Source organism: Balaenoptera acutorostrata, chromosome 14 (genome assembly GCF_949987535.1).
Source record: "Balaenoptera acutorostrata chromosome 14, mBalAcu1.1, whole genome shotgun sequence".
Taxonomy (NCBI): Eukaryota; Metazoa; Chordata; class Mammalia; order Artiodactyla; family Balaenopteridae; genus Balaenoptera; species Balaenoptera acutorostrata.
The window spans coordinates 51,241,964-51,267,112 of record NC_080077.1 but is presented as its reverse complement, the minus strand read 5'-3'; the positions used below and the strand labels follow the sequence as shown (position 1 = coordinate 51,267,112).

The 25,149-nt window shown below is 45.2% G+C and overlaps 1 protein-coding gene across 1 annotated transcript; it reads right to left on the bottom strand.

Moving 5' to 3' along the window:
* Nucleotides 1-8,181: 8,181 nt before the first annotated feature.
* On the bottom strand, nt 8,182-23,484 carry ZBTB24 (zinc finger and BTB domain containing 24). The gene is made up of 7 exons (XM_057527686.1): nt 23,336-23,484; nt 21,686-22,669; nt 19,143-19,310; nt 18,560-18,643; nt 17,790-17,873; nt 10,005-10,086; nt 8,182-9,219 (listed from the first exon to the last, which is right to left on the bottom strand). The coding sequence occupies exons 2-7, from the start codon at nt 22,638-22,640 to the stop codon at nt 8,499-8,501; spliced, it is 2,094 nt and encodes a 697-aa protein (XP_057383669.1). The 5' UTR covers nt 22,641-22,669; nt 23,336-23,484; the 3' UTR covers nt 8,182-8,498.
* Between the last annotated feature and the right edge of the window lie 1,665 nt (nt 23,485-25,149).

Here is a 25,149-nt window from a genome sequence, read left to right as displayed (position 1 = left end):
CCGCAGAGGCTTTATTCGCGCCTCATTAGCATCTCATTACCCGGCGTTTCCCGGCTGGGGGCAGCCAGGGCCCCGCCCATGGCTGCAGGGTGGTGCCCGAGCGCGTGGCACCGCAGGCGCCGCTTTCCGCTTGAGGGCCGAAGACCCGGGCCCCGCCTGGTGGGGGCCAATGAGAAGCGGGTCGGAGGCATCCGGAGCCCTACTGCGCACCCGCGGCCTCTGGCTCCATCTCGGAGCCTGCGCCTGAAAGCTAGCGCTTCCCGGGAGGGCGAGGCCACCCGCCCTTGCGCAGTACGTACTGCGCGGCCGCCCCCGAGAACTGGGCGGAGAGGGCGCTCGGACTGGGCAAAAAGTTTGCAGAAGCTGTTGGATCCATAGGTAGCATCTGCGTCCTCCTCACCTCTCCTACCAGGAGATCCACGGCCCGGGCGCCCCACGATGGATCCAAGCGCGGGGTCCGCCTACCCTGCAACCAGTCTGCCTCTAGACCCGGGCTGAGGGCAACCGGCACGGATTTAGAGCCCTGGAAACTCGGCAGTCTGCAGCTTCCGCAGCGGCATGAGTGAGCGGGCAAGAGGGTCTTGGGGGTGAGGGTACTAGACCACTACTAAGACAGGCGGAAATGAGAGGGGTGTTTGGGTGAGAGGCTAGTTCCCCAATATTCAAGAATGCCTTGGAGAAAGGACCCACAGAGCTGTCAGTGCTGAAAAGGGCTTGAGAGACCTTTGGGATCAACTTCCTCATATTCCCCATAAGGAAACAGCTGAATGTGAAGGCACTCTTCCAAGGTCATTCAACTAGTTAATATTAATAAAACATCAATCTCATTTGTTAAGCATCTACCATGAATATTACCTTAATCTCAGTGATCACATGAGTCCCACTTTACTGAAAAGGAAACCGAGGGTCACAGAGGTTCTGTGACCCACAACAAAGTTACACAGCAAGTGGCAGAGCTGGCATGGAGCCCAGGTCTATCTGGACTCCACTACACCAGTGTTGATCCAACGTGACAAATGAAAGGCTGGCTTCGTAAGAAGCTGTTTCTTGTTTGGAGGAAGTGACAACAAACACTAACAAAACAGGAATGAATGGGAGGGTCCTCCCCTTGAGATCCAGGGACGGAAAAGAACTGGGTACCCTATGGCTCTCCCCTTCTCTTTATTCTCACTTTGCATTTCGTCTGGAAACCCTCTGAGAACAAGTAAGACCTGTATACTCATACTGCTCCCAGCTTGAGCTGAGAAGCAGGCAGGGAAGGGGAAATGCCTGCTCTCTGCCAGGGGAGGCCTGACTTCAGCCAGGTCAGGCTCAGGAAACTAGGACAGCCTCCCAGTTGGACCCATTCTAGCTCTTGAGTATGACTAGTTGAGTATGACTAGTCATTTGGCTTGAAATCAATTTGCCAAATATCGGACACACCTATCTTTAAATACATAGTGTAAGAAGGGTTCTAAAGTCCAGTCTGAATGGGTTACCAGGCTTTTAGAATCACTCCATTTCCCTTTCATTAGCTGATGGTAAATAGGCAGCTGCTCTGATTTAGTGGATTAGCTGAGGCCCAGCAGGGTCTGGCCCTTGACTCAATGACTTGTGCTCAGCCAAACAGGGTTATGTGGCTCTCTGAATGGCAGATGGTAAAATTTGTCTTTAAAAAAGATCACAGAACAATAAATGACTTCATCAATGCTTAAAAAACTGCTGACTTGGGAGTTTCACTTTATGTTAATTAACGATACACAGTGGAGCAAAGATCAATGGGGAATATATTGGTTTGTAATCTAGAAGATCTGGCCAGATGCCAGCTTTGCTTCACACAAACTTACGTAACCTTGAAAAGTCACCAACCACCATGCTTCAGTCTTAAATCTAAATGGAGGCAGTTTAATTACTCAACCTCATCAACCCATTTTGATTCTAAAATCCTATTGTTCAATGTTGGTGACTCTAAGAAATGTATATAGTCCAGAAGGCCCAAAACAAGTTCTATTTAGATTTTCTTCAAAAAAAAAAAAAAAAAAAAAAGACCTCTAATAAAACTAAAAGAATAAATCATTATTTATCTACAAGTGTTTCTCTTCTTAATTAGAATCTTATTTGAGTCATGATCCACATTATATGTGTATATGAAACTAAAAATACTGGCACAAACACACTGGCTAATTCATATTGGGTCAAATAAGTGGTTGATACATGAAAAGTCAGTTTGTGGTTTTTTGGCCATGCGGCACAGCTTGTGGGATCTTAGTTCCCTGACCAGGGATCGAACCCCGGGGCCTTGGCAGTGGAAGTGCCGAGTCCTAACCACTGGACTGCCAGGGAATTCCACAAAAAGTTAAGTTTTAAAAGAATCACATTCTAATGTTTTTGCAAATAATCACACCAGCAGTGGCCTAGGTCAAAAACCTGAGCCATTAAAACAGGATCCCTTTCCTCTAATCCACATCATGTTCTGTCTTCCTGCAATGCCATCCTTACTTCACCTCCTAACCTTTCATCTCCTGAGCCTGGAGTCAGAAACTAGATCCCTAGCACTGCAGGTGACGGTTCTAAGCCACCCTATATATGACTTTACACCTGTAGGTCAGCGTGTTCAAACACCACAGCCATGGTCCTGGGTCAGGAGCCATGGCTGCAGTGTAAACAGGCAGACACAGCTCCTAATGTAAAAATAATTATCAGCTGAGACCAAAGTGTAGCGTGCTGTGGACGGATATGAAAGTGTGGCTTGATTGAGATCAGAGGGTCAGGGAGGATTAGAGGGTGAGGAAGCGACACTTGAACTGAATTCTGACAGATGTGCAGACGTTAGTGAGACAGAGAGTAATGGGCAGAAACCTTTCAAGCCTGAGAAACTGCCTGCCTTAAAGCCTAAGGCAGGAAGTTGCCGGGTATGTTTGGGGAACAGCCAGGAAGACAGTGTGGCTGGAAGTGAGAATGGGGAAGGGACCCAAGAGGAAGATGGGTTGGGGATTTTATTCTGAGTGCAGTGGGAAACTGCAGGATTGTAAGCAGAGCAGAGATAACAATCGTATTTGCATTAATAACATGATATCCACGCACTTAGCAAGGCACTCTGCTTGATGCTAAGGGCACAATGGTTAAGCCCAGATAGATCACCATTTCCAGCAGAGAAAGGGGTGGGTGAGGGGAAGAAAGGCAGGCCTTGGCAGGAGTCCAGGCAAGAGGATATGGTGATGGTGTAGCAGTTGGGATTGAGAAGTGGATGGACTCAAAATATAGTTTGAGATGAAACTGACATAACTTGATGATGGATTGGGAGTGGGGTTGAGGAAGGGCCCATCAAGAATGACTCCCAGCCTTCTCTCTTGGCTGATAAGAGGGAGATAATTGAAAGTTTCAGTTTCTCATTCTTTCTTACCCTTCCCTGCAACTTTATCCTCTATATGCCGCTTTTTATTCAAATACCTTCCCCAGAAGTCAAAGTGTGATGATTTCATTGATTCCGAGATAACACAAGGGACAAAGATTAAAAATACAAATACATTCAAGATCTGTTTACTTTCCCATATTTTTGTTATGAGAGTACTTTCATACTTCAGACATTAAGATTATAGGAAAATCTGTCCAGAAGTCACTTAATCATACTAGAATTATCTATGAGAGGTAGATTTTTAAAATGTAAACATTCTTGTTTATAACCCTAATTTAGCCTAAGGAAGCTTCAGTTTAACTTTTCATCTAACAAGGATAAAATACAAATGAACTAAAACCAAGAGCCAAACTATTCTTTTGGAAAATCTTCAAATCCATATTTTAAATCTAGTATTATGGATATTAATTCAAAATAAATAATAAATCTATGCTGTAAGACCGGGGAAATTCCCTGAGCTCTGCTCAAATTCTTCCCTTTCTACATAGTAGTAGAAAGGGATACAGTAGTATTTTTCACTTACATTAAAAAAGAAAAAAGCTAAGATCTCTTGCTAATGTTACCTAAACTTGTTACCTAAAAGCTCTCCTACTCTGGTACATTTCCAGTGAGAATGGTGATATGTACATATAGTCCAGTCAACTTAAGTGTTTGTTGCTTAATTACGTGTAAAGAATTTGAAAGCAAGATAAACTATCACAGTGACATTCCAGCTTCTTTTAGAGGTCATTCCTTTATACCTGCTGTTTACAAAAGGCAAAAGGGGGATTTTTTTTTTTTTAGAGGTAATTCCTCCAAACCTGTTCTTTACAAAAACAAGACAAAGCGTTTTCTTTCAATTCTTGAGAGTTTAGGCTTATTTTAGTTTGGAAACTGAGGATGAAATTTTACCTGAGTACTTATAAGGGTAACCAAAATAAAGTAAATCTGCCCAAAATATAAAATATCCTCAATCAGAAGTTTAAAAAAAGTTCAAACAGAAGTTCAGGTTAGTTAAAGCATTTTTGCTTTAGTAGTATCTTTCAGCCAAGTGGTAAATTTCAATTAAGCTTTAAATGAATAGTAGTAAAATACTGACCTGAGTATTATTAATATGGTAGTTACTGCATTTCTGTAGAAAGATTGTAACTTTTACTATTATTGTTCTATGTAAAAAGTTTATGATTGTATGCTAAAATTTCAGACACAGACCCTCAATTTTAGTCAAAAAGGTTCTATTACATAAAGCAGATCATATGTAAAGAGAAATCCAGCTTAAAGTTTCAAAAGGCTGATGGTATTAAGCCCATCTGGTGGAAGCAGCCACCCCTGTGCCCCAGTTCTGGCTCTGCCACTTACTGTGTGACCTCAGGAAATGGACTTCATCTGTTGGGGCCTCAGTGTTCTCATCCATAAAATAGGCATAATAATATTACCTCATAGGAATGTCATGAAAATTAAGTAAAATAAGATTGTGCTGCAAATGGGTTACAGGTGTGTCCCAGACACTGCTTCCCGCCTCACTCCAGCTGCCGTTGTTACTGGCTGAATTGTGTCGCCCCTACCAAATTCATGTTGATGTCCTAACCCCCAGTACCTCAGAATATGACTGTTTGGAGGTCGTGCCTTTAAAGAGGTAACTAAGTTAAAATGCGGTCACCGGGGTGAGCCCTAATCCAGTATGAGTGGTGTCCTTATAAGGAAATCAGGACAAACACAGAGGAAGCCCATGTGAAGACACAGGGAGGAAAAGATGGATGGGAGGCCTCAGAAGAAACCAATCCTGCCAACACCTTGATCTCAGACTTTCAGCTTCCGGAATTGTGAGAAAATAAATCTCTGTCGTTTAGGCCACCCAGTCTGTCGTATTTGTTATAACAGCCCTACCTAGCAAACTAATATGCCAGTCATGGCCAGAGGTGCCTGGAGTCCTCTAACTGAAGGGTACTGTATAAGTCTTTTTTGTGCACCATGATATGGAAAAGGTTTCAGAAGCCCTAAGATACAGACCTAACATACCTGGCTTTCCTCCTGGCCTATAGTAAAGACTCAATATGTGCCAGATATTGTTATTATTCCAATTTATGAAAACCTAGGTGTAAGCATCTATAATGAGACTCTCATATTCCTTAGCATCATTTAACCGGTTGCTCACATTTACAACACAAGAACCAAATGCAGAAAAATACACAGAGGAGAGGTAGAAAGAGGAGTTTCAAGAAACACAGGGCCAAGCACAAGAACAACAGCTCATTTTGATGGCAAGAGCTCAAGTCTTCCCAAGGCTAGCCCTCTACTGAGAGAAAACCAGAGATTCACCTTCAAAAGTGACAAGGTCGTTTCAGCAGTCTGAAAGCATAATATTCTACTAATCCCCAAGAAGTACAATTTGTATTTCTGCACTTGTTAAAACAAGTATTTAAATTGTGCAAGCTTAGTACAAAATAAGTTGTGAAAAAATTAGCCAGCAATTTCTCAAAGACACAATAGAAACATTTTTACGTACATGTCATTTCCTTTGGGTGCAGTCACTGAACTTTAAAATTGAGGATACCACCCTGGCGGTTAAGACTCCATTCTCCCAATGCAGGGGGCACAGGTTTGATCCCTCGTTGGGGAACTAAGATCCTGCATGCTGCACGGCATGGCCAAAACAAACAAACAAACAAACAAAAAAACCAATGAAACCGTAAAATTGAGGATTTCCTTCAAAGGGGCAGAATGTATATTTGGGACACAGAAGAGAGGCTTGACTTATAAAGCTATCCTTTTCTCACTTCCCTTTAACAGCTGGTCAGATAACCCAGAACTCTTCCAGAAGAGATTTTTATGGCTGAGACTGGCTCTCATGCTAGAGACGGGTAGGCCTGTGCCACAGGAGCCACTAGCCACATGTGGCTACCAAGTGCTCACAATGTGGCTAGTGTGACTGAGGAACTAGGTTTTATTTTTAATTAATTCTAATATAAATTTAAAAACTGATACTTGTTTGTTATTGGGGAAAAAATTATGTCTGAAACTACATGAATATGTGAATCTAGGTTTTCAACTGTAAATTGTATAAATCCTAAAAACAGATCAAGTGTGTCCCATGAACAGTAGCATCCAAACTGAGTGTGCAGTAAATGTAAAATACACACCAGATTTTGAAGATGTAGTATGAAAAAATGAATGTCAAATATTATTATATTTTAATATTGAATATTTACATGCTGAAATATTTGGCACATGTTGGATTAAATAAGCAATTTTAATCTCACCACTTTCTTTTTATGTTTTTAACGTGGCTACCAGAAAATTTTAAATTACACATGTGGCTCACATTACATTTCCCTTCGCGCAGAGGCAGACTGTCATAAAGCTAGTTAAACTTGACTTGTAAATAGTCATATGACCATACTTCCTGAATAATTATCCAGCTACCCAGAGTGAGTAGTTAAGCATTTATCTGCTTTAATACTATATATCTCCTGGCGAAAATGTGGGCCAGTAGGCTTTGAAAAGCTGGTAAAAACACTGCACTTTAACAATAAGGTAAATAGTTTAAATGACGAAAGTCAAGAACCTGAAATAATATTTAGGGCATAAGTGTATTTGTAAAAATTATATCTCTAGTCAGGCCTAATTTAACATACCTTGGTTGACACATATAAATCATTTATGAATTTTTGAATTATATACACTAGAATATACTTTGCTAGATATGTCAGAAAACTGCTTTCATCTTCTCTCAAACCTTAACAATTCTGTATTACTTTAACCTCCAAACACTTATTTGACTCAGGTGGAAATCAAAGATCTCTAAAACAAAGAGTGACTGACATGAAGATCCTGTTGATTTTAGGGGCGATTACCCCTACTCTCCACCAGCATTATGTTAATTAACATACACTAGTGCCCACCTTTTCTCAAAAATCTTCTACCAGTTTACTTGAGAGAAAGTGGTCAACGTTTTCAATAAAATAGGCTGAGCTGGAAAAAACTTAACCCAAACGTAATTTAATCTTCTGACGATTATTTAAAATCACACAATTACAGACACACACTGGCTACTAAGTCTCTGAGGCTCAAAATTATTTTTAAGATTAGGAGAATTTACTTTTAAAAATTATGTGTCTATTTTGTGAGATTTAACCTACTTTGTAATAAAAATAGATTATAAGTTCCTATCTAAAAAGTTATCAGACACAATACATAGATCAACATTTTCAGAGATCAATTAGAATCCAGTATAGTATATTTAACATAAATTACACTGAATTTTATATTCCAGGATAGTTAAGAAAGCTTTAACTTCATCATGGAGAGCAAATATCAAAGCTGACAAAAATTCAGAATTTATTTGGGGTGAATATCTTGATCCAATTTCATACTTTAATTAGACTTTTAAATTTTTAACAACCTGCTTTTAAAAAACATGTAAATCTATGTTTCTCAGAAAAGTCGAGTTTAGAATTTAAAAAATAATCCTATTCTTTTGGCTTTCTTGTTTTGTGAATTTTGAGTTAAAATAGACATTTAGGTCACATGTCTTTGACTCTATCTTCAACACGACATGATGAGCCCACGGTACCACACAGAGATTAAATCTTGAGAAATTACTCTGTCTTAGGGGATTGGAAGTTATTAAAAGGTCAGAGTCCCCAAAGTTGTAATCTGTCATATTCGGCCCCAACTTGTCTTGTAGTGGCAATTGTGTTGCCTAAGGGGGAAGGGACAATGAACCACTGTACCCAATACAACATATGATTTTCTTCATTCTAAAAAATAAAACTGGAAAAGTCAGCAAGACCATAACTATGGCTGTGAACATTTAATACTCACAGAAAAGTTTAATGCAATGCCCCCCCAAAGAAAAGTTACACAAATCTTTAAGAGATGTAGTAAATGAAAATGAAAACCATTCATCGATATTGAAATGCTAAATCCAAATCAGTATTAGATATAAGACACGATATACACATCTTGCCTCTTGGATGGACGCTATGGGCCAGCTCAGTGAGCTACCACATCTCTGTAAGAATCTGTGAGTGAGCGTTGCAGAAAGCCTGACTTCAAGCACACAATCCAGTCACAGCGGGCTGACGGAGAAGAGACCGACGGAGCAGTCAGGCACGTGTTTGGGTCAGCTCTGCTCCTGGCCGAGCGGCGTGGACTGCGGCACCTGGTGGGTGGCTGGTGGCGGAGCAGGCTCCTGGGTCAGCTGTAGGTGCTGAGCCGGATCTGAAGCACTTGCTAAATGGAGCTCCCCTGTTTGCTCTTGATGGGCGTGAAGATGTTCCAGAGTTTCCTTGGAGAGTGTGATGACGTGCACTGGCTCGGTCTGTGAGGGTTCCATCTGGCTTTCAATCATATTGAGGCTTTGAATGTGTTCTGTTTGCTCCTGTTGAGCTGAAAGAATTAAGTTCTGCAGTTGCTCTGGCTGCTGCGTGAGCAGGGTGAGGTTAGCAGCCTGTTCTGCCGTCATGTTCTGGGAACTCTCTGCAGTGACGATGCTGATTCCTTGGCTGGGACCAGGCATGAAATTGATGTTATGTACAGAATCAGTTACAAGAAGCTGAATTTCCTGCTCTCCGGAGGTAGAGAGTTGATAGGGCTGTAGCTGAAGAATATTCCTGACCTCTTCAGCATTATTATTGCCGGAAACGCTGCTGGCATCGGACGCATGTTTCTCTTTGCTATGAATTTTTAAGTGAGCCTTCAAGTTGTCTAAGCGAGCAAACTGTAAGTTACACTCAGGGCAGGAGAAAGGCTTTTTGCCCGTGTGCAGAATGCAGTGTCTCCTCTTGGCACTCGAGTCAGAGAAGGATTTGCCACACACGGTACAGGAATATGGCTTTTCTCCTCTACGAGAAAGTATACATTTCATTTTAAAAACAGGAAGATCTATTTATCACTTCCTGATCATTTAGGGAGAAGCAGTCAAGAAGAGAGGAAAATCAACCTGACTGGAAGCATAAGTCATGGGTTCTCTTACTAACTTAAGTACTTGGAGCAAGTCACGCCTGCCATGGGCTTCAGTTTCTAACCTTAAGAAAAAAAAAAAAAAACAATGGCAGGGAGGGGTGTTTGAGGACAGGTGGTAGATGGGGCTGTGACGCTGGGTCAGATATGATAAAACTTGATGATTCCACGGTGTGTATTTCAGATAAGAAGGTAAATAGTAATAAATTACACACCAAGTTCTTTTTTGTTTTTAGTTCTCACAGCCAATTTTTAGATTCTAGAAGCCAAATAAATATATATGATTGATTTCAATATTAAAAATTTGAGTAGCCCCTAATTATTTGTGTTAGAAGAACTACTAAATCAAATCCGGAAATAAGTTGTGTGAACAAATAAGTTATTCAGAAAATATTAAATTTAATATTTAGTTTTGATTGAAGAGAAATCAAAATTTAAGAAATGACATCAATAACGCAAACTTTTGCTGGCCAGAATCAGTTTTCCTGATTTGGCCTAAGTGAGGAATTTCTTTATTGAAAAGATAAAACAAAATAATAAACTGCCCAGGAAATTCTACTAGAGTAATAATTTGGGGAAAAGGACTATATAGGCAATGTATGTCACCCTACTGAATGCCAGGGTTGGATGAGGACTCCATGTGAGAAAAGGATCTGCAAAACTTTACCGATGGATCCTGATGTGGGTCTGAAGAGAACTCTTTGCTGTGAAAGATTTGCCACAGATTTCACAAGTAAATGGCTTCTCACCTAAAAAGGGGGAAAGCGTTCAGAAATATACATCCAAAATAAAACAAAAAGCAAAAACCACCCCATAGTTTCACAATATAAAAAAGAACAAAGGCAATACCACTTGAACCCTCAATAAGCATGAGTGAATGAATGAAGCACTTAGCCAGCACCTACTACGTACCTGAGCACTGTGTCCTAGGTGCCAGGAGGATACAGGGAAAGTGGGTACGGTTCTTTCCCTCAAACACTTAAACACTGAAACAAGGAGGTAAGTGATTCTACGAAGGAAACACATTCGCTCCTGTACAGTCCACCCTTAGGTAACTTACACTCCCACACTTTACTGCTTGACCTTCCCAAGGGCCCCTGAGTACTAGGGTGACTTATGGATTATTCACATTTATATCTACCTTCCCAGTGTATCCAGAACCTGACCACTTCTCACCACCTCCACTGCCACCCCTGGCCCAGGCCGCCATCACCTCCCTGCAGCAGCCTCCTCGTGAGTTTGCCCACTTCTGCTCTGCTTCCCTGTCGTCCACAATGAATGAGGCAACTGGAGTGACCCTTTACACAGTCAGATCCTATCACGCTCTGCTGCAAGTGCTCTAGCGGCTCCCCATCCCATCCAGAGATAAAAGCCAAAGCCCTGGGCCTACAAGGAATCACAGCTCTGACAGATCTGTCCACCCACTGCCACTCCTCGCCCCAAACCTGCCTAACCTCGCCGGGCACTCTCCCCTGCTCACCACACAGTCTCTGGAGAGCCCCTGAACACCACACCCCAAGCAAGCCGCGCTCAGGGCCCTCGCACTCATCATCCCCTCTCCCTGGCATGTCTCCCCCAGGGTCTCCCAGTGTGGTTCACTCTCCACACTGCCTTCAAGTCTCTGCTCAAGTGTCACATTACCAGTGAGGCTTTATCACCACCCAAAGCACCGCCCCAGCACGTCTTGGTCCACTTTCCAAGTCAGTTTTCCCACAATGCTATCGCCACCTTATATACTGTATGTTATTTATTACCTATCTCTCCCATTCTTATGTAGGATGATTTGTGGGTCTGCCTACTCCTAGGACCCCAGTGCCTAGAACTGGGCCTCGCACACTGTTCCAGAAATCCTTGTTGAGTAAATGAATTTCACAGAGTGGGAACTAAGGCCCACATAAGATGTCGTGACTGCTCCAGACCCCTAGTGGGGTCTGGCAATTTTTTTTTTTTAAAGAAATAAATTTATTTATCTATCTATCTATCTACCTATTTATGGCCGCGTTGGGTCTCTGTTATCGCGCACAGGCTTTTTCTAGTTGCGGTGAGAGGGGCCTACTTTTCATTGCAGTGCACGGACCTCTCATCGCAGTGGCTTCTCTTGTTGTGGAGCACGGGCTCTAGGCGCACGGCCTCAGTAGTTGTGGCTCACAGGCTCTAAAGCGCAGGCTCAGTAATTGTGGCTCACGGGCCCAGCTGCTCCGTGGCATGTGGGATCTTCCCAGACCAGGGCTCGAACCCGTGTCCCCTGCACTGGCAGGCGGATTCTTAACCACTGCTCCACCAGGGAAGTCCCTGACAATTTTAATAAGCCTTCAACAGCATTTATTTAGCACTAGTTCATACACTGCACATACAATGACAGACTGCCATGCCCTCCAGAAATGCAACTAAGTGATCCTAATGCAGGCAAGGGAACTATGAATTTGAAAAAAAAAAAAGAAAAAGAAAAAAAAGCAAAATCCCACTTAACTGTATAACAACAAGGGATGAGTGAAGTGGGGGATGGTCAGGTAGCTTCCCTTTCACAGCATCTACTAGAAAATTCAGGTGAGATGTTTCCCCAAGTTCAATCTAGGCAGAGGACACTTGTGACAATTTGGGTGAGTCTGCATCTTTGCAGCAGTAACTCTTACCACTCCAAAGGTTAAAACCAGGCCACTGCCATTCTTTCCATGGCTTTCCAACCAGAGCTGCGTTCTATTCTGATCTCGGTTTTTCTCCCTCTCCCAATTCCAAGACTGAGTACCTGCTCTGTCCGCTTGTCACTGTAAAGTTCTGTGTGGGGAGCACATATAACAACGTTCACGTTATCATTCAATTCCATCTGGGGTTGCAACACCTCAGGGATTCTGTTGGCAAATGTTTTCAATACTGGAAATTCTTTCCAGAAACATCCTCGAGCACAGTAAGAAGGCAAATTTTCCTAGCCAACGTGAATCTGGGGAAAGTCTTCCTACTCCTCTGGTTCCTAACTTGCTCTGGTAATGGTTACACGGCTCCACTGCCTCCGGTTCACCGACACACTCCTTCTTCCTTTGCCTCAGCTCTACAAGGATGGACGGACCCTCAACAAAGCACAGAGCTGAGAAACAGAAAGGAAACAAAAGACAGGATCACAGCCTGAAAAAGATACACATGGTAATCAGGTACCGCAGCAGGGCTGCAGCTGACTAAACACTCAAATGAGTGGTATCAACAATACTGCGGAGAGGATGGGTGAGGACGAGGCAGGAGCTGGCTGGACTGGAGAGGGGCCCCATTCAGGTACTAGGATAAGCAGAATGACCACACAGCGGGTGTCGGAAATGACCACAGCGAGGACAATGAGGGATGAGAATTCACTCTGAGGAGCCTGGGACCTAAAAGGTGAGGCCAGGCCACGAAGAGCCGTAAATTCCAGGCAGAGGACCCGTGGGACTTCTGGAAGTTTTTAGCAGAGGACAGACAGGACAAAGTACTGAGAAAATATACGTGGGGACGGTGGGTAGGGGCGGCTGTAGGAATCTGTGTAACAGTCTAAGCCACAGTGCCGAGGCCTGGACCAGGAGGTGCAGGAAGCAGACGGAGAGGAAAGAGAAAAGGTGAGGTGACAGGGCCTGGGTGGCAGCGGGGCCAGAAGGGAGTTGGTTACAGGAGGATCAGACAATGGCAATGAAAGGACAGGGCAGAGACACGAGTATGACTATAGGTTCCACCCAGGGGATGCTGACAGAAATATTTAAGTAACTCAGAAATTTTCCTTCCAGACCCTCTCCTCAGCTGTACATGCCACTCATCCCACCCCACTCTGACGACCTGTGAATCCCCATCCCAGCTCCAGACGGTACCGGCTCCTGCGGGCTTGTTGGGTATCATGGCCGGGTTTCCTACCCCATTGGCTCAAACCCAAGTGACCATCTTGGTTAACGCAGCAGCGTCCAGCCCCTGACCCAGCCAGGCCCGACAGTCCAGTCTGCTCCGAGTGCACATTCGGCTGGCAATCTAGTTCTATACATTTAAATTCCTCAAACAGCTGCTTTCCTTTTCTTCAAAAATCAACAATGTTCACTGTAGAAGACTCAAATAATACTGAAAAGCACAAAGTGTACAAAAAACACTCAGAATTCCCCTGTAGATCGCCACCTCACACTGTGATGAACACCTTTACAGGCGTCTCTGTGCACACACACAGGTGATATACTATGTACACCATGAGATGAGCCAGTGCATGCTGGTCTGTAACGTCAAATGGGAATGGAAAATTCATCTTAAAAAAAATGGTTAAAAACAAACATTTTATAAGGGTGTTTTGTGTTCCACTATGTATCTTGTCCAAAATTTGCCTAACTAGTCCCTTACTGAGGGACATTTAGGTCACTTTTAAGCTTGTGACATTATAAACAATCCTGCTTATGATGAACATCCTTATGCAAACATCTTTTCACAACTGGACAGCTTACCTTTTGATTCATATTGTCAAAGTTCTTTCCAGGAAGTTCCCAAATTCCTTTCCCATCAACAGAACTTAAAGATGCCCATTTCCTCACATATTTGTCAATCTAATGGGCCAAAATAAATGCACATTTCTTTTTTTCTGACAATTAATGCAGTTAACATTGTTTCAGACGTCTACTGGCCATTCCTATGTCTTTTTCTGTGATATGCCTTTCAGGTCCTCCTGCCCAGTTTTCTCCTGGGGCACTCATGTTCCCATATTTGGGCTATTAACACCTCGTCACATATGCAGTGACTCTTTTTTCCTAGACTAAAAATCTCTTAAGTACATCTCTTCTGTCCACTCTCTTGACTTGAAGGCCTTCATCTTTCTTCCCCAGAGCCTGGTAACTGGCTCACCCCCACGATCTTCCCTCTCTGACCATCCTCTGGGGCTGCCTGAGTCCTTTTCAATGCACGAACCAAAATATGCCTCCTCTCTGCCCAAAGTCCACCCCCCGCTTCACCAGGGGCCTGCCCCTTGTCAGCAGTCTCACTCTAGCTGTTCACCGTGGAATTCCTCACTACGGCCCCCGGATGCTGGCCTCTCACATCGTCAACCTCACGCATCCTGTTCCTGTCTGGAAACACCTCTTCCAGATTCCTCTGTCTGTCTAGCACTTACTCTGGCTTCAAGACTCAGGTCCTTCCTCTGGGACGCTTTCCCAGATCTTCCCAGGGCAAGTGAAACACTTCTGCCCCTATGTTCACACCTCTACTGGGGCTCATATCACGCTGTACTGAGGTTCTTACTAGATCACATGTAGACTCTGGAAGGGCATGTTACAGTGAGGGGCCCCCAGGTCTCTCAAAGTTGGGGACGAGCAACGTTAATGGATAGTCTGAAAACGTGGCTGAGATTTAGGAAGCTTCAAATCCCATCCAACAAAATGAGGCTGTGAATGAAAGCTGTGGCTCAATTAACTGTGTCACAGGCAGGGGATCTACCTGGGAGTAAGTGGGAGCCCGCAGGGGTGGATCAGTGTTTACCTAACACCACGCAAGGGACAGGGACACTGGAGGGCTGGGCCTCTACTGTGTGTACTGTGGTCAGAGGCCACGCACCAGGCTTCTCCATGACCTGGGCTAATTCTCTGAACTTGCCCCCAGCTCACCAAGCAATCTTGGGATCACTAACTTGGTTTGCAGGTACAGTGATGTCAGGAAGGCGGTACTGCAGACAGCAGAAAGGTGCAGTCCCTTTGTTAAGTGAACACACTTGATGGTTTATCACTCCTTTGCTTGGCATGGCTTGGCTCAGTTCCTGAAAGCCTGACCAGCTCCAGGTATGGGGAAAAAACTGAGCTGCAGCGACCTCGTTGGCACTGCCTGTCACCTTGCTGGCATTTCAAATTGCATCCATCCCCTCGCCACTGAACATGCCCCCTAGGGAAGAAAGCACCTCTTGTTTATCTCTGATTTTTTGTGCTTGGCAAAGGATATCTAACCCAGAGAGAGTTTGCACTTAAAGAGCTAAGAGAAGAGACTCTTGGTTTTCCAATGGGCATGGCCCTCTCGGCAGGACCTGCCTGCCCTGCCAGCGGCTGTTCTCACCACTGTCCGCGGAGGCTGAGCGCCAGCTCTGCCAGGCAGCCTCTCCCAAACCTTCCTCTCTGCCCGGGAAGCAGGCGAGAGGCACCCCAACTCTTTTCAACACCGATGTCGTGCATATTCTCCAGGCTAAGGACAGATGGGGCACAGTCTCTGCTTCCAAGAGCCCAATCTCTTGATGGGTTTGACCTCTTATCTCTAAGTCAGACAAACCACTTTACAGAGTCCCCACGTCTCTCCTCTCCTACCCATCGCATCCTCCACTTCTCTCTTCTGCTCCTCAGGGCAGCGGGTGGAGCAGAGTTTGCTGGGATCCTGGAGACAGGACTCGTGTTGCTTTCACCCCCAGTTCAAGGCCTGGTTCTCCTCAGAAAGACCAGAAGCCTCACTGACACCTTATGCTCAGAAGATGAAACGTCTCACCCTGGGCACTGCGCCACGTAACCGAGGCAGCTCGGCTCTCCTCCACCTCCGCCCTCCCGCGGGGGTTCTCTTCAGAGCCCCACACGCTGCCTACAGGCCTGTGTGTAAGCACGGGAATCTCGACCGCTGCTCGCGGTGCCCCCTGAGCTCGGACACAGATACCCAGCCGTCTCCTCCGCTCGTGCACCTGGGTGCCAAACGGCCGTCTCACGCCCCACGTGTCTAAAGTCTAACTCTCCATCTGTCCCTCCGCCTTCCCCGGGTTCTCACCCTTCCGGCCGCTTCCGCCTCCCCTCCTCTCACCCCCATATCCAATTGTGGGCCCATCACGGGAGTCTTCCTTCCGAATACATCTGGAGCTGGGGCACTCGCCGCCTCCCCACCACTGCCGCCCTGCGCCAAGCCCCTGTCCCGGCACGGCCTCCTAATGGGTCTCTCCACCCTCCTACGGGCGCCTGCACCCCTGCCTCACCCCACACGGCGGCTGCTGTGATCCTATTAAAATTCTGTGTTACATCATGTCACTCCCCGCAGTAAAGCCATCCCATTCGGAATAAAATCCAAAGTCTTTACTGTGCCTTCAGAAGTTCTTAGGCCTCAGCGCACACTAGAAAAACCTGGGGAGCTTTTAAAAATGCCAATTCCAAGGCCTCTTCCCCAGTCACTTCAATCAGAATCTCTGGGGGTGGGACCAGGCTTTGTCTTTTTTAAAGCTTCTCAGGGGGTCGAAGCACACAGCCAGGCCGGGAGCCCCGTGTCACACGGGCTCCAGCAGCCTCTGATGTCCACCCACACTGCACCCTCCTACTCCCACCGCCCTGGCTCTGCCCCGGCACGACGCTGCACCTCGGTCTGCTCTGCCTGGGACGCTCTTCTCCGGGGTAGACACGACGGCTCGCTCACTCCCCACAGCACGCAGATCTCCATCCAAGCTGGCATCTCATCAGCAAGGCCTACCCGTACAAGCCCCCATGTCAAAGGGCAGCTGCCCCTCCTGCCTCCTGTCCCTGCGTTTAGTTCTTCAGAGCACTTACCCCCACCTAACAGGTTACTCACTCGCTTGTTCTTTGTCTCCTGTTTGAATGTTAACCCCTCAAGACCAGGGGCTCTGTCCATCTCAGGCAGTGCTGTATCCTCAGGGCCCACAACAGTGCCTGGTACCCAGTACCTGGTACTGTTCAGTAAATATGTGTTAGGTGGATGAATTAAATTTCACAGAATCTATTAATGATGTCTGTAGAAAGACTGTATAGAGATCCATTTTCATAAAACTCATACCCTATGAGATATTTAAGAAAGTAAATGACTTTGAGAAAAACTTGTGTTTTCAAAAAAATGTCCAAAGTAACATAAAGCAATCTGATATATAATGTTGGTAGACAATTTAACAGAATCATTAAACTATCAATCTAGAATGGGAAGTTTTTCTTAGAAAAACTAACAGGTTTCTTTTTAAGAAAAGCTTCTTACCCAAAGTTCTTAAAAGGCCCACATTTTTACTTTTCTGATCTTAAATGAAAGAATTTGATCTGCCCTAATTGATCCTGCCTCCTCTTCATCCTGGAAACTGATTTTTCTAGAGGTGGTGATGCTTAAGTTATAAGTACTGGTTCTAGGAGAGAAAGTGGAAAAATCCTCAGTGCCTGTGCTGCCTTAGTGTCTGTTTAGTTTTCTAAAAAATTTATCTTGATAATCTTCAATGCTGAGGTAAATTAAAATTTAAACACGCAACCTGATTCAGACTGTACTATTTTGTGGTATTAGATGAGGTTTCATTTACGAACAATGCTCAGTAAGTACGCTCCATTTTGCTAACCTACAGACATGGGATGTCCCCACAGGATTGTGCGACAGCATTCTGCCTGGGCTTTTTACGTGATCTACTTATAAAATTCCCACACAATTTACAAAAACTCAGTCTGAGGAGGGGACTCCCAGTACTTCCTTTCTCGCTCCCCTAAAAACATAAAGCACACTAGAAAGACAGGGTGAGATGGACTTTTACCCGTGTGTGTCCGTAGATGTTTCTTTAGCTGAGACACATCCATGAATTTGCGGCGGCAGTGGTTACATTCCGGTAACGAGTGGCCTTGTCGCAACAATAAAAAAAAGTGTCAGTGCATATATGCTGTCCCTGCATTTCTTCAGTGATTTGTGTTAAAGCACTTCCCTGAAAAATAATCACTTTAAATATGGTACTTTAATAGCACAACAATTTTTAAATTAAATTTGGTAACAGTTAATAGTTTCCTAGGCATCTCGACTCACTGCTTCCCCAACAGAGGTGGGACCCTTCCAGTCTCCCTAAGTGTGATCTCCTTTTTCCCTCAACGCACTGGTGTCACTGTGGCCAACCGATCTCAAATGATGCTCCCAATCCCCCCTTCATTTATGATCAGTTGGCAGGAAAGAAAAAAGGACAATGGGTGGAGCCAGGCTGCAGAAAGCCTGGACTGACGGCTATGGGCTGGTGACACCTCTGTCCAGGCACCACTAACAACCAATCGACTGGTGCCCTCTTAGTCAAGCGGTGCCTTGAACAATACCAATTTTGCAGGGTTTCTGCGTGTGGCACCGAAACTGCAATACAGAAATTTAATACAAATCACAAGGTAGTAGAGAGTAACCCAAGGACACCAAATTTACATTGCTTTTTAAGAACTATTTCCCTAAAAACTCATTTATCTTCTACAATATGAACCTACTGTTTCGGAAACAATTTGTATTTGCGTTTCTCCCCCCAACCAATCCAAATTTTCTCTCACTTTATTGTACCTGTATGAACTCGGTAATGGCTCTTTAGTTGTCTTTTCTGGCTGAAATATTTTCCACACTGATCACATGTAAAAGACTTCTGTCCTGCCAAACAAAACACGCAAAAAACTATAAAGAACTAGAATGCTCACTAATAAGGTAAGTATCCCAGTGGGCCCAGGTCCCCATTTTCTACAAATAACACAAGTGACTTGTCTACAAACCCAAATGCCTTCAGAGTCTACCACAGTAACATAAATGTGCAAAAGCATGTAAGGCAACAGGGAGTGGTGGAGACTGGGGCAGAACTGGAGAATTCAAGTTCCCCCCCAAAGGCATCCGAAGTAAAATAATTCTAAACTCTGGTGCTTAAACAAGTCATGACTGCACACTGCACTCCCGGCAGCCAGTTTATAAACCCTAGTTTAAGGCTCAACGCTGTGCAGAACTCTAAACTACGCTCTGACAGGTGCACAATTCTGTCTTTCAATGATATCGTGTGGGGAATGATACGAGGCTGAGAAAAGACCATTTAGATCACAGTAATGCCCACCCCAGGAATGGGAACCTGGTGGCAGCCGGCTCCCCGGCGCAAGCCCGCTACCTGAGTGCAGGCTCATGTGCTCCAGCAGCGAGTGCTTGGTGGTCAGAGCCTTGCTGCACACGGTGCAGGTGTACGGCCGCTCGCCTGTGTGCATCCGGGTGTGGACCTGCAGGGAGTGCTTCTGGGCAAAGCCTTTTCCACACTCATTACATTTGAAAGGTCGCTCCCCTGGAATAAGAGCCCCAGAAACATGACGTAAGCAAGAATCTGTACATCCTTCTGTCCCCTCCCAAATTAAAACGACAGTGAACAGGAGAGACAACATCAGCAATAACAGTTTGCAAGATGGAGCTAGACGGGTCCTATGCCAGCGGTGAGGAGCGCTGAGATACACACAACCTAATTTAAGACAGAGTCTCCACAAGGTCAGGAATTGGTGGCACCTGTTATCTCTGAAAATAGGGGTGAGGGAGGATAAATGACAGTCTGTTTCAAAGGTAGTTAGGCACCCCAGGTCCAGTCTCCTACTCCATGTAACCAGGAGACTGACCCTCTCCTCAGCAGAAGATGGAGATTGTTCTCTGAAGAGGGTAAATCAGATGAAGGATCTCTGGACTAGGGGTCTCCGGGTTAGAGGTCTCCTAGTGCAGTGGAGTGCCACTACCACAGGGAGAGCAAGTCAAAGTTTACATCTGGGATGAGACTCCCCCCAGCCTTCTGCCCCCTCCTGCGCTAGACGCTGGCAGCCAGGCCCACAGCCTCCAGGTGGGACGTGGAGCATCTTCTCCTGGAATGCGAAGGGCCAGCGGTAAGAGAGCTGAAAATGTGATGCCGGGTATCAGCAAGATGCCTACGGGCCCTGTCTACATCTGCAGTGTTGCCAGTAGCTTTTAGCAAACCATTCTTGCATGTAATCAAATATGATTAAAAAAAAATCACCAGACAGTCAAGGAAGGCCTTTAGTAGTAGAAATAGATACCAAAACGGATAAGAGAAAAAGCAACTTGCAGAAAACAGAGACTGCCCAGAGTGAAGAAAGCATTAAAAATTAACAAATAAGTAAATGTTGTTATTAACAGGTTCACAGAGGATTCTAATTAAAAACAAACAAAAAAAGAATTTAAAGGACAAAAGAGCTCCTAGAAGTAAAGAAAAATAAGAGTAGAAACAGAAAAACAATAAAAGTTGAAAGATAAAGTGGAAATCTCCCAAAAAGTAGAGCAGAAAGAGGTGGAAAACAGGAGACAAAAGATAAGAAAATTAGAGGATGAGTCCAGGAGGTGCAACATCCAAACAGGAGGAGTTCCAGAAGGAGAGAGCAGAGCAAACAGAGGGGAATCATCTATGAAATAATTCAGGAAATTCTTCTGGAACTAAAAGGTGGTTTTCCAGACTGTATGGATCTACTGGTAACCACTCAAATGGAAGAAAAGAGACCCACACTAAAGTGATTCAATGCAAAATCGCAGAAACCACGAGGAAAAGGGAAGATGCTACATGCTGTTTTCCTTAATGAATCTTGTAGAACTATTTAACTCCTTAAACTAGCCTCTGTCACAGTTCAACAAATATTTCTCAAGTGTCTATTGTGTTCAAAGAACCAAAATTCAGGGTTCTCAGTCTATCTGTACTTGAAATCTCTGGGGAGCTTTTAAAAACACCAACACTCCAGGCAATGAAATCAGAAGCTCTGGGGCTGGGACCCAGGCCCTGGTAGTTTTAGAAGCTCCCTCAGAGACTGTAACATGCAGCCAGGCTGAGAACCCCACTGCTGGATGCTGCCAGGTCATAAGACAGCAGGCTGCTGGATGACAGAAGTTTTAAGTACCAGACCCTATACTTATGCTTACAATTAGGTTGAGGGGTAGATTACAGGTATATAAGTACAGTCTGACCCAAAGCAGAGTGAGTTAGGTACATGAGAGAGAGCTCAAAGGAGGAGGGATTTCTGGCTAGGGCTGCACTGTCCGCCTAGCCTCCACCTGAATGGTGGCTATTCAAATTAATTAAAATAAAATATTCAGTTCTTTAGTCACACTCACCACATGTCAAGTGCTCAAAATACACAAGTGGCTAGTGGCCACCAAAATGGACAGCATAGATATAGAACATTTCCATCCTCACAAAAGAGCTATTGGCCAGCACGGGGCTGGAGGGACCAGAAAGGAAAAGACATTTACAGCTAGATGGCTGAGTGAGAGAGCTGTCCAGACAGATCTGGGCAAAAACACAGCTATGGTCAAGATGAGGAATCTTCAAGAATCATAAAGCATATTAAATTTGGCTACAGCTTGATTCCTGGACATTCAAGCCTTGAACCAACAACTTCAAATAAGTAGAGAGGTTCTGGAATCAGGTTCCTTGGGTTCAAATCCCACCTGTCACTATATGGATGCCCTGGGCAAGTTACCTTCAGCTTTCTAGACTTAGTCTTTTCATCTGCACAGTATTAACTGTCTCACAGGACTGTTGTGAGAATTCAATGCAATAACATGTATACATTATTACAATGCCCATCACATAGACATTGCACAATAAATGAAAGCTGTTATTATTGTTACTTCTCCAAAACACATTCCAATAAGCTGTGAAAGAGTAATTACCCGTGTGGCTTCTCTGGTGGATTGCTAAAAAGTGATTATACTTAAACACTTTGCCACAGTCTTTACAACGGGCCTCAGGGCCACCGGGGCGCTTCCTCCTTCCACAGACCCTCTTGGCTGAACCCTGGTCGTCTTCATCCCCAACAAGTTTGTAATCTTTCAGTTTGACGGACCTCCGAATCCTCCGCTTGCTGCACCGATTCTGGTTGTCCTGCCCATCCTGGATCTTGGGATCACAGTTCTCATCTTTTTCAGCTGGCATTTCCTCCCCTCTACCTGGCTCACAAGCCGGCTCAGATTCTTCCAATTCTTTTGCTGGCATCTGTTCATTCAGTACACCATCGTCTCCCTCTTTAACCACAAAGTTTTGTCTATTCTGAACTGAATTGTTCACTCTCAGCTGTATTTCTTCCTCTGCAGCCAGTTCTGATTTCCCCTCCTGCAGACTGTTGACTTTTCTTGGTCTTCCCCGTTTCCGCTTTGGATGATCATTTTTCTTATTAGAAATAACAACCACTGGAGCACCAGCTGTGTTCAAAGTCGGTGGCTTTGGGGAGCTATGATTATTTTGAAAGTCTGTGTAAGCCTTTACCAGGTCATAGACTTTTAAGAACTGGGCAGTAGCCAAGATTTGTTCTGTACTTTTCTCACTGGCCTGGAGACAACCCGTGTAGATAAATTCCAGCAGGATACTAAACGTGTCGGCAACCATGCCTTCCAGCATATAAATGGACTGGCCAATCTCCCCCTCTTCAGCAAACATCATTGAGAAGTATTCACTACTGGCAGCAAGTAAGGCTTTGTGGGCCCGGAAATGCACATTCTCCACGATTAAAGTAATGTCACAGAGGAAGCCTTTCTTCCTCTGGTCCTCGAAACTGGCCAGGATGGTGTCACTGTGAGTGTCTGAGTGTACAACCAGCTGCCCAGGAGGCTCTGATGATGTTTCTGCCATTTTCTTTAGAAGCCCAAGAACAATTAAACCTGAAATAAGAAAATAATGTTTAAAAAGGAGGAGGCATTCTCTAACAAGATTAATCCCAGCCCAAAGGAACCTACTAGTCACTTCACTTTGTTGGCTAAATTTCATCATTTACCACTTTTAAAAGACTATTTAAAAACTTAGCTTTGGGTTCTCATTCCTATTGTACCATTACCCAGCTGGGTGAACTTCCGACATCCACGTGACCTCTCAGGGTCTGTTTTCTGCTCTGTAAAATGAAGGAATTGGGATCAACCATCTCTAAAGTCCTTCCCTGCACTAACTTTCCATAGTTGCATAAATATCAGAATGAAAACTACAGTGTCGTCGATTTTACATATTATTAGCCATTTTGCCTGTGACACAAAAATAGAAAGAGCGAAGAAAAACGAAGTGAATTGGGGTAGCTGCAATGAAGTAATAATAACGTAAGGCACATCCGGCCTCCCTCTGGAAAGGCGGCGCGGACCGCCCAGGCTGGCGCCCAATGGTGCGGGGAGCTGCGGGAGGGCGATTCCCCGGAGCCCGCCGAGCTGGGAGCGGGCCGCCGGGGAGGCCCCTACCTCCGACCCTGGACCTCTCGGGCCGGGCCCGGGAGCTGCCGGCTGGGGAGGGGTCGACACGGCCGCGGTGCCGCGCCACCGACGGATGGCCAGTGGCGGACCTACCTCTCCGGACGCCCGGCAGAGTCCAGATAGCGGGTGGCCCACCCGGGGCCTGGCGGGCGCACCCACGCCGGGCCCGCGCAGGCCCCCAGCTCCGCCCGGCAAGCTGCTGCCGTCTCTGCGCCGCGCGGCTTCTGCCCCTGCGCCGCCGCCGTCGCCGCAGCCAACACGGAAGCGCCGGCTCTGGGACCCGCCTGCGCGGACGCCGGACCACGTGGCCCGCGGAGGCGCCCGGGGGCGGGGCGGGGTGGAGTGGAGCCTGAGGTCCCCCGGAGGCGCCGCCAGCAGAGTCCTGGCAGGTCTGGTGTTTGCGGTTAGTGGGGGGCGGCGGGCAGTAGCGGCGTTGTCCTCTGCAGTTATGGAAGTTTTATATCCTATTAGCTGCTCACTGACACCTTAATCAGTTTTGTCTTTTCTCCTTTCTGGACGCTGAAGCCGGCTTTCAGGTCTCTAATGTGTGCCGAATGAATGAAAGCGCCTTTACATTCACCGTCATCATCGCCTTTACATTCACCGTCATCATCAGCATCAAAACCATCATCCAATGCCTGGGCGTGAAGAGAGCGCTGCAGTTAAACAGATCTGGGTACTGAGTGATCTTGATCAAGTTACTTATCCTCTCAACCTTGTTTACCTTACTTGTGAAATGGAGAAGTTGACACCAGTGCCAACACTGGGTGGCTGTGGGGTAAACAAGATTAAGTATGAAATGGGCTTAATTGTTTAATTCATGTCTACTATCATTAAAATGATCATTATTGTTCGGACTTTCAGCATCTTTCTTCAGTAGACTATTAAGGGTTTCTAACTAGCCTAAGTTGCAGTGTTGTTCCCTCCAATACACGGGAATACAGGAGATCTTTCCAAATGCAAATCACATCCAGAGACTGAAGTCACTGCCCTGCTTGGGATCCATTGTGGCTCCTTTGTACCCTCCTGATAAAGGCCTAGCTTCTGGATGTGGCCTACAAGCCCCACCCCAATTCAGTCCCCTCCTACTTCTCTCTCCAATTATTTCAGCACTTTCCCTCAACTTATGCTTCACTAACACCTAATTGTTTATAATTTATACCCCCCCAACACACCCTTCCAGATCCCCAGCTTGCCATCTCTAGTCTCCAAGAATTTGAAACTGTGGGCATAATTACCTCCCAGCTCTTTAAAAATTTTACTAGTTTTTATTAAAATTAGCCTCTTCTTTGACATTTCCCCCATTGTCCTGAATTGCCTCTAAACCCCAGGATTTTCGGAGTCCAACCACTGATCATTTTACTGTCTCCATAGTTTTGTCTTTCCCAGAATGTCATATAGCTGGAATGATATGGTATGTAGCCTTTTCAGATTAGCTTCGTTCACATAGTGATATGCATTGAAGTTTCCTCCATATCTTTTCATGGCTTGATAGCTCATTTCTTTTGAATAACATTCCATTGTCTGAATGTACCACGGTTTGTTTGTTTGTTTTTTTCCTTTTGGCCCTGCAGCATGTGGGATCTTAGTTCCCCAACCAGGGATGGAACCCATGCCCTCAGCAGTGGAAGCATAGAGTCCTAACCACTGGACCACCAGAGAATTCCCTTGATGTACCACAGTTTATCCATTCACCTAATGAAAGAAGTCTTGGTTACTTCCAAGCTTTGCCAATTATGAATAGGGCTGCTCTAAGCATCTTGTGTGTGTGTGTGTGTGTGTGTGTGTGTGTGTGTGTACACATAAGTTTTCAACTCATCTGGGTAAATACCAAGGAGTGCTACTGCTGGATCATATGGTAAAAGTATGTTTAGTTTCGTGAGAAACTGACAAGGCATCTTTCAAAG

Bases quoted from the DNA above. Each gene is read 5' to 3' on its own strand.
- ZBTB24 (XM_057527686.1), bottom strand. From the start codon at position 22,640: ATGGCAGAAACATCATCAGAGCCTCCTGGGCAGCTGGTTGTACACTCA. The intron at 19,311-21,685 runs GTAATTACTCTT...CTCTTATTCCAG, and splicing joins CCACCAGAGAAGCCACACGG to GGGAGCGACCTTTCAAATGT. The intron at 17,874-18,559 runs GTACAATAAAGT...TGTTGCGACAAG, and splicing joins CCATTACCGAGTTCATACAG to GCCACTCGTTACCGGAATGT.